Source organism: Acanthochromis polyacanthus, chromosome 17, assembly GCF_021347895.1.
Source record: "Acanthochromis polyacanthus isolate Apoly-LR-REF ecotype Palm Island chromosome 17, KAUST_Apoly_ChrSc, whole genome shotgun sequence".
Lineage (NCBI taxonomy): Eukaryota > Metazoa > Chordata > Actinopteri > Pomacentridae > Acanthochromis > Acanthochromis polyacanthus.
Genome location: NC_067129.1, coordinates 34,025,875 through 34,040,048, shown reverse-complemented (window position 1 = coordinate 34,040,048; position 14,174 = coordinate 34,025,875). Strand labels below are relative to the sequence as shown.

The window sequence follows — 14,174 nt, the reverse complement described above, 5'->3', positions numbered from 1 at the left end:
AGGCACTGTCCCCTCTCCAGATATAGCAAAGGACCTTCTTGATGCCTATAACATCGGCACAGAAGCATATGAGACATTCGAGCAAGATCGACTTGAAGGCCACAAGCCAAAGACCAAGTTCCATGACAAGATGACCAAGAAGAAACTTAAGACGTTTACTGACATCCAGAAGAAGTCTGCAAAGAATCCAAAAATGACTGTTTTGCAGGCTGACAGAAAGCTTTTTGGCCTCATGGTCCTGGCAGCAGAGAGCCGTCATCTCCAGATGGCAGATGTCCTCTCCCACCCTCTAGGGCCATTGCCATGATCACTCGCAATAGGAGACGGGACACTATGGAGGACAAGCAAATCGGTTCTGGCTAGACATCTGCAGAAGTAAGTCATGTCAGCAGAGACCATCCCTGCTCCATCTGCAACCATCATTGATGGTATATGTCTGATACAGAAGATTCAGGTCAAAGAGCAGACATTTTCTCAGCTCGCAGAGTCTGTCCTTACTCAGATATTGCATGAAGGAGCAAGCAGCCAAAGGATTAATGTGGTATTCGATGTTTATCAATAAAAAATGCTGAGAGAAAATTGGGCTGGCACCACAGGAGGTGCAGCACCACAGTTCTGTAATATTGCACCAGGCCACCGGATCCAGCAATGGAGAAAGTTCCTCAGCAGCTTGGCTAACAAGGCAAACCTTATTAGATTTTTGGTGGCTGAATTGAAGACGCCCAAGATGAGAGCAAAGCTGAACAACATGGTGCTATACATTGCCAGTGAGGAAAGCTGCTTGCATCTGACCAGGGATCAGTGCGTAGAGGTTGCAGGCCTGCAATCAAATCAAGAGGAGGCCGACACAAGAATGATTTTGCATGCAGCCCATGCTGCAGAGAAAGGCTACAGCGCTGTAGCTATAACATCTGATGACACTGATGTGCTGGTGCTCTGCCTTGCATTTTCAAGAGATATCTCCTGTCCCTTGTACCAGAAGTGTGGAACACAGAAACGAGTTCGGTATCTCGATATAAAAAAACTAAGCCAGGGGCTGGGAGATGACGTGTGTGATGCTCTTGTTGGTATGCATGCATTTACTGGATGTGATACAGTGAGTGCATTCGCAGGTCATGGGAAGCTTCGAGCTTTGAAGCTTGTCATAAAATCAGAGCAGTTCCAAAAATTGTTCGTTGAGTTGGGAAAATCCTGGAATCTATCAATGGACCTGTTTGAGAGGCTGCAAGAATTCACATGCAAACTGTACTCTGCACCAGCAAAAACAAAGGACATCAATGCAGTACGCTACCAACTTTTCTGTGCACGCTGTGGGGAGCTTGAATCTAGCCAGCTACCACCATGTGAGGACTGCCTCTTTCTGCATGCCATGCGCGCCAACTACCAGGCTTGCATCTGGAAAGGTAAGAGATATCTGTAACATAGAGTATCATATTGTGTAACATATCTGTAACAAAAGGCATCTGTAACTTGATCTACTGACCTCTGAAGTGAGTGTTGTCTTCCCAGGAGCCGCGTGCATGCGCAGTACAGCTCATTGTTTTAGCGCGACCAGCTGCTTTAATGCTGCAGAAAAAATCCTGGTTTGTCTTTGTGTCATCCAACAGATATTCAGGCATGTCACACAAAAATAGCATTAGTTACATCCATTTAAAACAATGAGCCGTACTGCGCAGACGTGTGGATGCTGTTCAGAGGTCAGCTGATTAAGTTAAAGACACAAGACTTTAACTCAAATGTAACAGGTATTCTACAACAACATCTGCAAGTCCCAAGCCCAGTTGAGCATGGTTGGGCCAGAAATAATGATGGTCAACTCATTCTGGAATGGATGCGAGGATTTCCAGCCCCTGAGGCAGTGCTGCAGCTGCTGTCTTGCAACTGCAGTCGGAAATGCAAGCTCCCTGAATGCCAGTGCATGAGCAATGGCCTGAAATGCACAAACCTGTGCAAATTGCAGACATGTGACAATCAACCCCAAGAGGATGATCTTGATATGATCACAGATGCAGACCTGACTGACCCTGATGCTGAGGACTGATCTTGTGTATGTGTCACAGTTTATTTGACCACTGTGTTGTGTCTTTTCTCCGACTGCATTCACCTAGCCCCATGCTCACCTGTGTTTCTCTTGCTCCTCAGAAATTCACCTGGATTCGCCCCTCCCTGTGACCCTGTTACCTATTACACGAGGGAATGCTTAATAGGTGTAAAAGTTTCAATAACCTACATTCTTTGTATTTATTTCCATAATAAACTGACATGGTTTCATATACTTTATCTTACCCTGGAGTCTTGATCAAATCCATGCAAAATTCCACCTAATACAACATGCATATAAAAATGTGTGTATTTCCAAAACTATAAGGGCTACAGGCACAAGTTTGGTACCAGATGAAAGGTAAGACCTGTCAGAATTCAAATCCAGTGTCTGAAATGGTGTAAGTATTACCCAATTACTCTGCTGAGAAAATATATACAAGAGAAAAATAAAAATCATATTTCCGCCTATATATATATATATATATATATATATATATATATATATATTTTTTTTTTAAAGAAGGCTATAAAAGTGTCAAATTTTATCTGGACAACAAATAAAACTATTTTTTTCAGTTCTTTGATGTCTTGGGAATAAATCCGAATGATTTAGGGGGGAAGGGTAGTCAACAGGTAGTCCACAAGTCCCATAAAAGCAAACAAGCACCATACGAAATTCAGGTATTTCTGCAACAGGGGTCCATAGATTAAATGCATGATAACCACCACTAAGCTACCAGTCTGCAATGGTTATCATGCCAAACCATAAACTAGGGATGTGTAGCAACTCAAAAAAACAAACTAGAAATTGCCCACCCGATTTCTTGCAATCAGTGGTCTGGCTCATGGACTAAATTCTGCTGTTTCGTTGTCTTACCCGGCCTTCATCATCCAGAACGTGGATCTGTCCGGAGTCACACAGTTTGACCACGGCTCCCACCGGGACATCAAACTCTCGTCCCGTTTTAAGGTCCAGCCACACATAGTCCCCCTGGATCAAAAAACACAACTCTGGTTAGACACAACATAAAGGAGAAAGCAAAGTCTGCTGTGATGCTCCAAATCCAATGTTTTCTTCAGGAAACAGGAATTAAATTTAAAATACCCATGCTGGAGAGTTAAAGGGCAAAGACAACAAGCCAAAAGATGCTAAAATTGTTGAGGGGAACTGCAGAGTCCTTTGACAATTCTGTGTTTTTCTTCAGCAGTTTTAGAGACCTTTATCCTTTCAAATAAAACAAGACTCTGAGGATTTAGGTGTCACATTTGATAGCCCCCTGGATTAACTTCTGATATATTTTATCTTTCAAAAATGCTTTTGTAACCTCACAATTGGGACTCAATATATTCCCTTGATTTAAAAAAAAAAAAAGAATGATACTTTCACACATACACGACCATTCAAAAGTTTGTAGTCATTTAGAAATGTCCGTAATAAGACTAAATGAATCAGAAATACAGTCTGGACATTGTTAATGTGGTAAATGACTATTCTAGGTGGAAACGGCTGATTTTTAATGGAATATCTACATAGGGGTACAGCGGAACATTTCCAGCAACCATCACTCCTGTGTTCTAATGCTACATAACACACCAGTAAACTTATGAATCAACTGTTAGCTTGCACTTTGCATGTATTAGGTTTCTTCCCTGTTAAAAGGATGTTTTTCTTGCCACTGTCGCCTTAGGGCTTGCTCTGGGGGCATATGCATCTCAGAGATAATTTGTAATTTTATAAAGTTACTGTTGTTACATTAGGTTAGTAAATGCAAATCTGTCGCTTTGGAGAAGCTCATGTCGATCCTCCTGTGTACTGTAGGTATTTAATAAAATTAGAGGAAAGACTCCTAAACAGCTGGAAGCAACAAACTGAATTTCAGTTGGTCAAAATCTGGGTTTCATTTTACATGTCATTCTCATTAATCCTACATGATTCTGTCTTTTTGCATCTGCATGGAAGTTAAAGTCATTTTTTGACATTCTGTAGGGCCAAATAAATGGGAAAGTTATTTTGGTAGTAAACTGTGTCTTGTGCTGTTTTTAGATGAACTTTTGCGGAAAAGCGAGCGAGCTGCGAGGGATGAAACCGAAATATTCAGATGATGCCAGATTAACAAGAAGGAGTGCAGGTCTGAAAAGGGATTAACTCTGTATCTCTTTGGTTCTTGGCAGGCAGCAAACAGAGGGTTTATCTGAGGTTACTGACGAGAGAAACAAGACTGAACACAAAAACGACGCCTCACAAAAAGCTAAAAAGCTCCAAACACCTTCGGACTTAGTTAAATAGTTTTAGCTGAGAAATGGATTTCATTTAGATTTAAACAGATGATAAACACCTTGATTATTATACCTTTGATGGCATTATCATAGTTCGACAATCTCTGTGTAAAAACCTGCTAGTTATTACGCTGTAGACTCACACTTTATATCGTAGGAAAAGCACATTCTACATTTATGCCTGTACCGTTTCTACTCATGTTTATATTTCTAGGACACATTTTTTGGCTTATCTTTATCTATGTGTTTTATACTGTTTATATTTTTGACTTTAAATGGGAAAGGGATCAATAAAGTATTTTCTAGTATTCATAGTCCTGCACTTGTTGGACATGAAACTGTGTGATGAACAGACTATTTAAAGGAATGATACAAGACGTTGTTAGTCTGATTAGAACTCTGTGTCCTTAAATCTTGGTTGCCATTTTAAACCTGACAAAAAAAAAAAACCTTGCGGCCCAGAGCAAACATTTAAATTGCTTGTGCACTGTCTAATAATTTAATTAACTTGCACGTGGTACCAAAAAAGAGCTTTAATAGCAGCCTGATGCACGGTGTATGAGGTGTAGTAATGTTTTGATAGCTATATTTTGTAATTTTAATACTGCTGTCATGTTGTTTTTGTGCCTGGAATTATTTCATTATGCGTGTTGAATAACTAGGAAATGTCAAGAGTTGCATCACACACCCACAGTCACCTACTTTCTCAGCTGCCAGCTCTCTGAATGGGAGGATTTAGTCTGAAAAAGGCTTAAACTCGACCACTTTCAGCCCACAAAGGCCGTGATGTAACACTGGGACAGTCTGTAAAACCCAGTAAAGTTTCATTCTAACGGGGCTGAGCTGATATCCTGATTTTGTCTCTCTAATGGCATTCAGCTAAAATCTATGCCTGAATGTTGATACCGGGGTGATTAATTCCGGATAATATACAGATTATCTCACCTTGATAACTTACAGTATGTACATGTAAACCTATTACTACAAACAAGTGAAAATGAGATTCAGAAAGGGTGAAATGATCTGCTTATATAGATATAAAAAAATCCTCCTCAATTATGAACATTTATATGAAAAACAGCTTGAATTACATTAGCAGCAACTTATGTCAGAGAAGAGTGAATTTACAGGCTAGTCTTAACTGTAATAACTAAACATGACAAAATAAATTAAAAAGATTATTTTAAATCTTGTATTTAAATGTAGTGAAAAGCTCAAATCTACTGCAGACAAAAATCTACATACAAAGAATGTGTAAATTCCAACGAGCGTGTCCATGTGAAAGAGTCACGAGTTACACTGCATAAGAAATATTATCAGCACTTATGTAACTCAGAAAACAGTAACAATGACATACAAACCTACAACAACTGTGTTTATGAATCAATTAATTATTAATAAGCATTTTAAACACATAAACGGACGGCCAATTAACTGGAAACTGGCTCACGATGGAAACTAAGGTTAGACATGGAGGATGTCAAAGTGTTTAGATTATAACTACAACTAATTTTTTTTTTTTAACTGATAATTGATTAGTTGGTAGATCTAGAAAATGTCAGAAAATGGTGAAAGGGGTTCCCAAAGCCCAAGTTGACGCTCATAAAATATATCGTTCTGTTGTCATTTAAAATATATTCAGTTTATTGTCACAGAGGAGGAAAGAAACCACAAAACATACAGATTTCAGAAGCTGGAATCAGCAAATTCAGATTTTCTTCTCCCTATACACACTCTTTAACCAATTAATAAACTCTGAAAATAAATGGTTGTATTTATATAGCGCTTTTATCCAAAGCTTTACATGATACGTCACATTCACCCATTCACACACACATTCACACACTGATGACGGGAGCTGCCATGCAAGGCGCTAACCACGACCCACCACGAGCAATTAGGGGTTCGTTGTCTTGCTCAGGGACACCTCGACATGAGCACAACGGGCCGAGGATCAAACCAGCAACCTTCCAGTTACAAGACGGTCCCTCTACCCACTGAGCCATGCCACCCCCTTGCCGCCCATGCCTCCTCCTTGCTGAACAATTCAACAGCTGACAACTAATCAATTAACTGATTAATTGATGCAGCTCTGGCTCAGATATGAGTCAAACACAGCTGAAGCTGAAATGGAAAAGCTAAATATTAACAAAGAAACTTAGCAAAAGTATATTAAAAGTCCTTAATTTAGCTAACATATCTTCACATTCTGCATGTTTGTCTTTATCTGTATTCTTTTACAGTAAATTTACTTGTGAAGATAACATATTGTAGCTACAATGTATAAAAGACAAACCCTGACGCACCTGACAGCCCTTTAGCTCTAACATACTAGATTTACGTTATTACAAAACGACGGTGGTTCATTAACACAGCTGGAATGAGAAGTTTTAGCAGCTCAATGTCACACATAATAAAACAATGACGTTATTTTATATACATATATATATATATATATATATATTGAGCTGCTAACAAGCTGACAGTGATGACGCCAACATGCTAACGTTCTGCAGCTATAATGTTTGCTGCTCTCTTAGTTCAACATGCTAACATTTGCTAATTAGCACCAAACAGCTGAGGCTAATGGGAACATAGCTAGTTTTGCAGTTATTTCAACTAAAATTACAGATTTGTCATTCAAAAACCTGAAACATGAACTTCATGGTGGCTAAAAATGGGTTTATATCAGTAATGTTAGCAAAGTAGGACTTGACTGGTGTTGAATGTGACATTAGCCAAGCTGGTGAGCTCTAAAATTAGCTTAAATCAACAATTTTGTTCTTCTTTGTTTGGCATGTCTTTGTTTGCAAAGACTCCAAATAAAGTCTAAATAATCACAACTGCACTCAAGATACTAAATAAGCCCTTAGTTTGGAAAGATGCTTTACACTTCGGTTATTTCTTTGCCTGTTTTTTTTGTTTAAATCACTGGATAACAGCAAAGACACAGATCACAAAACTCAAGGTTTGTATTGTATCGTGGCTTCCGAGTCACGGATTGGAACATTTTTTTCAGATCGGTAACGAAACAAATAAACAAATAAAAAGAGAAAAGCTTATAGCTTGCGCTGTTCATGCAAACACATAACTGTTCCACAGCTTGTCACTGCAGCTTCATTCCTTGTAGAGATGTGACATTTTTACTCACTGTGGTGTCATTTTTCAGTGCAATACAAAGTGCTGCACCTCTAAGGAAACAGCACGGCTATGGCAAGAAGCAATGGAATTCAATGATGCATTTTGTACAGTTAAATGACTGCTATAAGGCCATTAATCCTAAAAAAAGAGAAAATTGAACTGATTATTTATTTTACAAAAAAAAACAAAAACAGGAATCATATCATATATGATGGCTCCGCAAGTTAAAGATAACTAATTCATTAAATATATTTTGCATTTTCTGTGTGGTTTGTCTGTAAGCAGAATTCCGCAACAAATAACCCACCAAAACAAATTTCATGAAAATGGTTGGAGAGTTGGAGGAAGACCAAATAAATCTTTTGCAGATGCGGATCACGTTCTTTAAAAATGTGAAAAATTGTGAGCATTGGCCTTGATGAAGATCTGTGCTCTCCAAGTGTCCTTCTAGTAATTGTAAACTGAAGTAAAACAGGATTTAACACTAATGGAGGTTAAACTTTGCAATTAAACCAGAGTTCACACTCAACCATAGGTGAAGATGCGTAAAAATCATGGGTCCACTACAGTCTGCTACACCACCATTGGATAAATTTAATTTTGACCTGATGGTGGTGCAAATTTAAAGTTAAGTCATTGCATATAGTCCTGCGATTAACTGTAGTAATAGTAGTTGAGATGTTGTAAACACAAACTTTATGATGACACTACAGCAAAAGTCAGGGAAGTAAAAAGGTCAGCGACTCATTTTGTGCCACAAAAAACCCACAAAAACAAATTAATCTCAACAAAGTGATGAAACGTAAGAGTTAACACAATACATGATCAAGAAGTTTTAGTCTGGACCAGGCAAGTGGACAAATTGGACATTTTTACTTCATTTCCATTGGGTTTGAGCACCTTTTTTTTTAACAGCTTTCAAATAGTGGAAAATGCTCCGAGATGAAGAGTAAATCTCAGCTTAATCTAAAGCATGTTTAACTTAAAATTGTTCACAGTTTTGACATAAAAGGGATAAAAAACACTTCACTTCCAACCTCAGATGCTCTCAGCGGCTGTCCAGATTGGTCTTTTGCTACTTAATTAAATAACCTCATAAGTCACGACTAAAAATAGCCACAGATTTAAGCGTCTGCTGCTTGTTTACACGCTGAACATAAAGACAGCTGCTGGCAAATGTCTTCATAACAGAAAACAGTGCCGCACAAAGCTCTGAGTTCACCCCTTCAGTCTAGACTGTGACCTTATGGATGCTATTTCTGCTTCCATTTAACAGCAAACAGACGATGGCCAAGGCTCTGAGCCGAGCTTTATACTTCGCTGAGAGTCTGAGTCGTGCCCTGCAGGACTCTGGAGGGAAAAGACACCAGATTATTGAGCTCCTGATGGCCTGATGTGGAGAAACAGCAGCTGGCTGAGGAGACATGTTGGCTTTTGCTATATTTAGCGACTTGGGAGCTGCAAGATGCATAAATAGTTCCACTTTCCACTCACTTTTAATTGCATTTCACTTTTCATCCAGGTTATTTTGGGCTATTAATCACAGTTTCTGTTCAACACGATCAAATCTGGGTCTCCAAAGACTTCAAAATGTCAAGTTGAAGTGATGTAAAAGACACCTAGAATATTTATTCATGATGAAAAGATGAAGCCATAAAGTCACATCTTAAATCCACTTTAGCTGCTGCAGAAATCTCACTTTTTATCTTATCTTTCAGGGATATTATAATTGCTTTTCTACTTATCTTAGGTTTAAGCAGACCTTTTTATGAACAGAACCACCTACAAGGGTGATGGAGTGATTGCGGCCTCTTAAGAGGAGAATCTGGAGTGAGTTCAGAAACCTTCTGCCCTCATTTACCCATCAATTCTCAGATGACCTTTAATCGGGTAGTAAAGTTACTAAATGCTGCTGTGTAGAGAAGTTCCTCAGAGCTACGAGGCATTTTTACTCAATAAACAGCATAATTCAACATGACAAAGCATTTGGTAGTTAGTCAGTGAAAAATAGATGATATAAAAGGGGAACAAACAAACATGCATTGGGTTGTGCATTTCCACAAAAACAAGCTGTAAACTACCAATAAATTCTTCTTGTTAAAGTCCAAATTTTTGTTTGGCAATACCTGACGGCCAAACAGACTTTTCTCCAAAGAATTATTCCTGTTATCTCTTCCCAGAGCTTGTACTGATTTGGAAAAAAGGCTGTTTTAGTTCACATTTGCTTAAAATCAGTCGCAAAAGTGCCTGAATCTTAAAGAGACCTGTGATCTCACTGAATTAACCCAAAGGAACTTTACGTGGCAGACAGACTCACATTGGATCAGTAAAAGTATCATATTTTTGGAATTTCATGATATTGCAATACACTTTATTCTTTTCCGTCCATGTCTGTCACCTGTTGGATTGTGCTGCTGCCTGTTTTGGCCACGACGCTCAAGATAGTAAAAAGAGATACATTACATCAATGAGATTTTTCCTGGTTAAATAAAATCCTGCTGGTGGTTTACAGAGGTACTTCAGTGCCTATTTGACTCTTTGCCTTCAGAAAAGACAAACAAAAGAACAATACATTTTCTGAACTTTAACTTGTGAATGTTAGTCCAGATGTTCTCCACTATGTTAGAGTCGTTTTCTCAAATTATTCTTAAATGTTCATTACACTAGAAAAAATGTTTGTTCTATAACTTGATCCTAAACTGATCAAAAATAACCTCCACCCTCTTTGGCCAGCTCCTAATTGTCTGATTAGCCAAATAAATGTCACTTTTTCCAAGCATCTTGTCCAACCAAGATTCACATAGGATCATTTTTATTGCAGGTTCTAACCTTAATATTTACAGAAGTCCAACACAATTAAACAATGTAAAATATTGAACAGCCTAATCTTAATATTTAACTTGGTCACATAGTTCGGTATATTAAATAATACTGCAGGTTTCACTTGTTATACTTAATTCAGGTTGGTAACTTGTATTCAATAAATGTTGTAGGGTCTTAATCTTAATGTTTAATTTTTTTTAGGTTATTTGGTGCAACAGAAAATAATATTTTAAGATGCTTACCTTCATATAAAAATTCTTAAATTTGTAAGCTAACTTCTCGATTGGAAAGCCCTTTGACTCAACATCTGTTGTTTTCAGTGTTGACCTAAAGAATAACTTTACACAAAATACACAAACTAAGAAGAACTGGCCATTGACATTGTGAAAACTGTGAAAAAGAGACTGTAGACATTCAAAAACTGAAATAACCGGATGGAAAATAAACAGATGGAGTCGTTTCTCCCCAACATGTCCTACCTGCTGCACAATGACCATGGTTCAGCCTCGTGTTGATTCCTGGACATCAGACGTCACCATGTATGGGCTCTGCAAAAGACACAGGACACAGAAATCACACAACTGACAGCGCAAAGTACCTTTTTCTGAATTAATCATGCATTTTAGCACATATAACTTGCTGTAAAGTCACCAAAAACTACTTAGTTTACGGCTGCACAGATAAAGATGAGCACTTCTTTCTTAGAGAAGCTCAGATTTACCATCATAGACTCTGACATACAAGCACAAAAACTCTGCACGAGATCAACATGATCCTGTACTTTCTTGGCATGTGATGAGAACAAACAGTAGACACAAGTTTTTCATGTTTCATGTCACAGGGGCTCAAAACATAGAGGCTGAGACCAACGCAAAGGGTTGTGAGATGATTATCAGCATAGGAAATGAGAAAAACATTGTTTGCTTTGTGGATTTTCCTCCAATGTTTACTTTTTCAGTCATGTTTGTTTCATGGCTGCATTGACAGCAGGGTTGTTCAGTCCAGACTTAAATATCTGTAGCATTAGCTGGATGCAGACACTGTATTTAGTGCTAATTAGCAAATGTTAGCTTGCTAAATCAGCAGCAGTGTTGAATTTGGTGGGTTCTACTGTGCAGCTTCACTTCTTCAGGCATCTAAATATCATTGAAAGTGAGCAGATCTTAGAAGAGACGACAACTCCACTTAACTTCTCACAAGTTAAATGCAAAACAAAGTAGATAACGTTGAGTGGCTTTAGGAGCCATGGGTATTATTCAAGAAATTACCAATTTGGTTAATTTCATGTTAGCTTACTGCCAATAAAAGGCAAAACGGAAACGTGTGAAAGCAGAAGTGAAGTGTACAGCCTCACAGTCTTAAATGAGAAATAAAAATGTACGCATAAAGAAAAACAATAGTCAGAAATAGTACAAAAAGATTATTTTCTGAGGTCTCACAGAACAACGTGAGACATAAGACAACAGACCTGTTTTACGATCACATCAAAGCGACACAAAGATGCTGAACTTATCCACTGATCATTAATCTTATCAAAGATGATCCTTCCAGGTTCTCAAAGTTTCAGTTAAAGTGACTGATGCTGGGCAGACTGGATTTTTAGAGCTTTTTATGGCAAAGTTGCATGCTGTCAAACAACAAGTAAAAGAGGATAAAAGCCTCAATAAAGACACTCTTTTTCATTGTTTTGTATAAGCTAGACTATATTTGAAGCTTATTGTAATTCAGCATACACAACTTGGTAAGGATGCCTTTTGTCTATGAGTAGCCAGCTAACAGGCTAATTCCTGCCTAAAAATCTGCTTTTTAATCCACTCTATCACCAGAAATATCAGTGTTAGGTATTAAACTGGAAATGGGAGACCAGTGAAGGAAACTGGAGGGGGAGGTGGAGGAGGTTGCAGGGTTAAAGGGTCTGGTGGGGGCTGTTAACGGCTTACTTGGATTCCTGGGGCTAATCCCATTGCTTAAGTACGAGGCATCGTTGTTGCCGTCGTGACTGCTGAATCATTTTCTCCCCTGCTGAGCTGTCTTTCCTTTGTTATCCTGATGGAGATGTGGCAGCGAGTACAGTACGGTGGCCTTTAGCGTTCGATAAACAATTTATTGGTTGAGTTTTAAGCCAAATACAGCACATCTGCAGCTGTAAATATAGGATATTTACTGTACTGAGTTAATGGAACAGAATGCAATAAGCCACATAAACAGCATGTGTGGTTAAAAAAACAACTGTATGAGTGATGAAGATGAAACTTGTTACAGGAGAGGTGGCAAATGTATTAATGACCCATTAGTGGTCCAATAAGTGGATTAACATTTGGAATCTGTATTAAAGACAAAAAAAAAAAAAAAAGTCAGGTTCATCAGGGAAAACATTTTGGACAGCAGCTGACCAGTTGATATCCAGCATACAGTTAATTTCCAGCCATCCATATGCAGCGAGTCACAATACGCTCAGCTTATGCCAAGACAGAGCCTCTTATCCAGAGCAGCAGGGTGCCAATCTGGCAACCGGCCCCAACACAGACCTATAGATCTGCACTAAACATGACAGCGTGGGCTTCTTTCTGCTCACAGCTCTGTATATAAAAAACAGGAAACTCATTCCCTGCAATAAGACAATGATTGTTATTTATTTATTGCTACAAGCTGCATTGCCAGATTTCTATAATGGTATGTTTAAATATGCAAATAAGGTATTACATATCATAAAATTCTCTAATCTGCATTCAATTTCAGAACAGACATCTGAACATCGGATAAAACTAGCTTCAATTTTTATTTTTTTTATGTTGATATATTGGAATCAAGTTTTTACACAGAGGGCACAATGAATATCTCTTTTTCCCAGCTCTTGAATCTGAAAACACTGTATTTTTTGTCACAAATACAATGTTTTATAAATCAGGTGATGAATGATGTAGGAGCCAGCCCCTCCTTAAAAACCTTTAGAATATAGATGGGAATAAAATTAGGAAGTTTGGCGTATGTGAGTGCTACTGAAGAGGAGGCTCATGAGAGAAAAAAACATTTTGAGAAAACAGCTTTTAAAGATATGAATTTTAAACTATTCCCAAACATTTTCACTGGAAACCACCATTGACGGTTAAGTATTTAAACTAATAGAAAATCACCATGAAACATCACCAGTTTTTTACTTACATTAATTTGTAGTTTGTAATTTGAAGTTATGTAAAATTTTATGGTTAAATATGCAAATTATATATTAGTACCCTAAAAATAATAATTACTTATTTGTGACCAAAGTCTCGTCCTTAAAAACGTGTGATGTGATGAACTGGTGTGTTCGACTTACAGGATAAATTTGAGACAAAACATCATTTTCGAGCCTCTAGCTTGTTCTTAAAAACAAACACTGAAGTAAACGTTGTTGCAGTAGTCGGTGTAATTCTGTAGTTCTGTACTACACAGCCTTGGTTTTCAGTTTGAAGCTTGTGTTTTAAACTCTACAGGCTTTTAGAAACTTCTGGTACCACAAAAACACAACACGTACGCAGCCATGCTAGCATGCAAACAGACTGATGGTTTCCACCTTTGCAACTGTAGTTTGTTAAATTAGCATGCTAACATTTTACAGTTAGCATTAAACACAGAGCACGGTTGATGGGACGCCTGTTTTTCTGGTGTTGCAGCAGTAACATAGCAGGTAACAGAATGCATCCTTGTGGGGGCATGAATGTCTGAAGTTTTGTGGAGCTGCATTCAATAAGTTGCTGAAAAACAAAAATCTAAAGCATGAACCTCATGTTACAGAGAATTCAGGGATCATGATGCATTGCATCTCCATATAATAACCAAACAAATTTAAGTAAAACTTTTAAAATCTTACATAAAACAGATTTTTTAAAATTAAATGTGAATTAGGCTTG

General features: G+C 38.1%; 1 protein-coding gene across 1 annotated transcript in view; it reads right to left on the bottom strand.

Annotated features, from left to right (window-relative positions):
* The window catches only part of LOC110967763 (unconventional myosin-VIIa-like), a 95,750-nt gene that overhangs the window by 78,068 nt on the left and 3,508 nt on the right, over positions 1 to 14,174 (bottom strand). The window contains exons 3-4 of the mRNA XM_051937378.1: positions 10,764 to 10,832; positions 2,921 to 3,034 (exon numbers count right to left, since the gene is read on the bottom strand). Coding sequence (XP_051793338.1) covers positions 2,921 to 3,034; positions 10,764 to 10,781 — 132 coding nt within the window. The 5' untranslated portion in view covers positions 10,782 to 10,832. The remainder of the gene's footprint in view (positions 1 to 2,920; positions 3,035 to 10,763; positions 10,833 to 14,174) is intronic.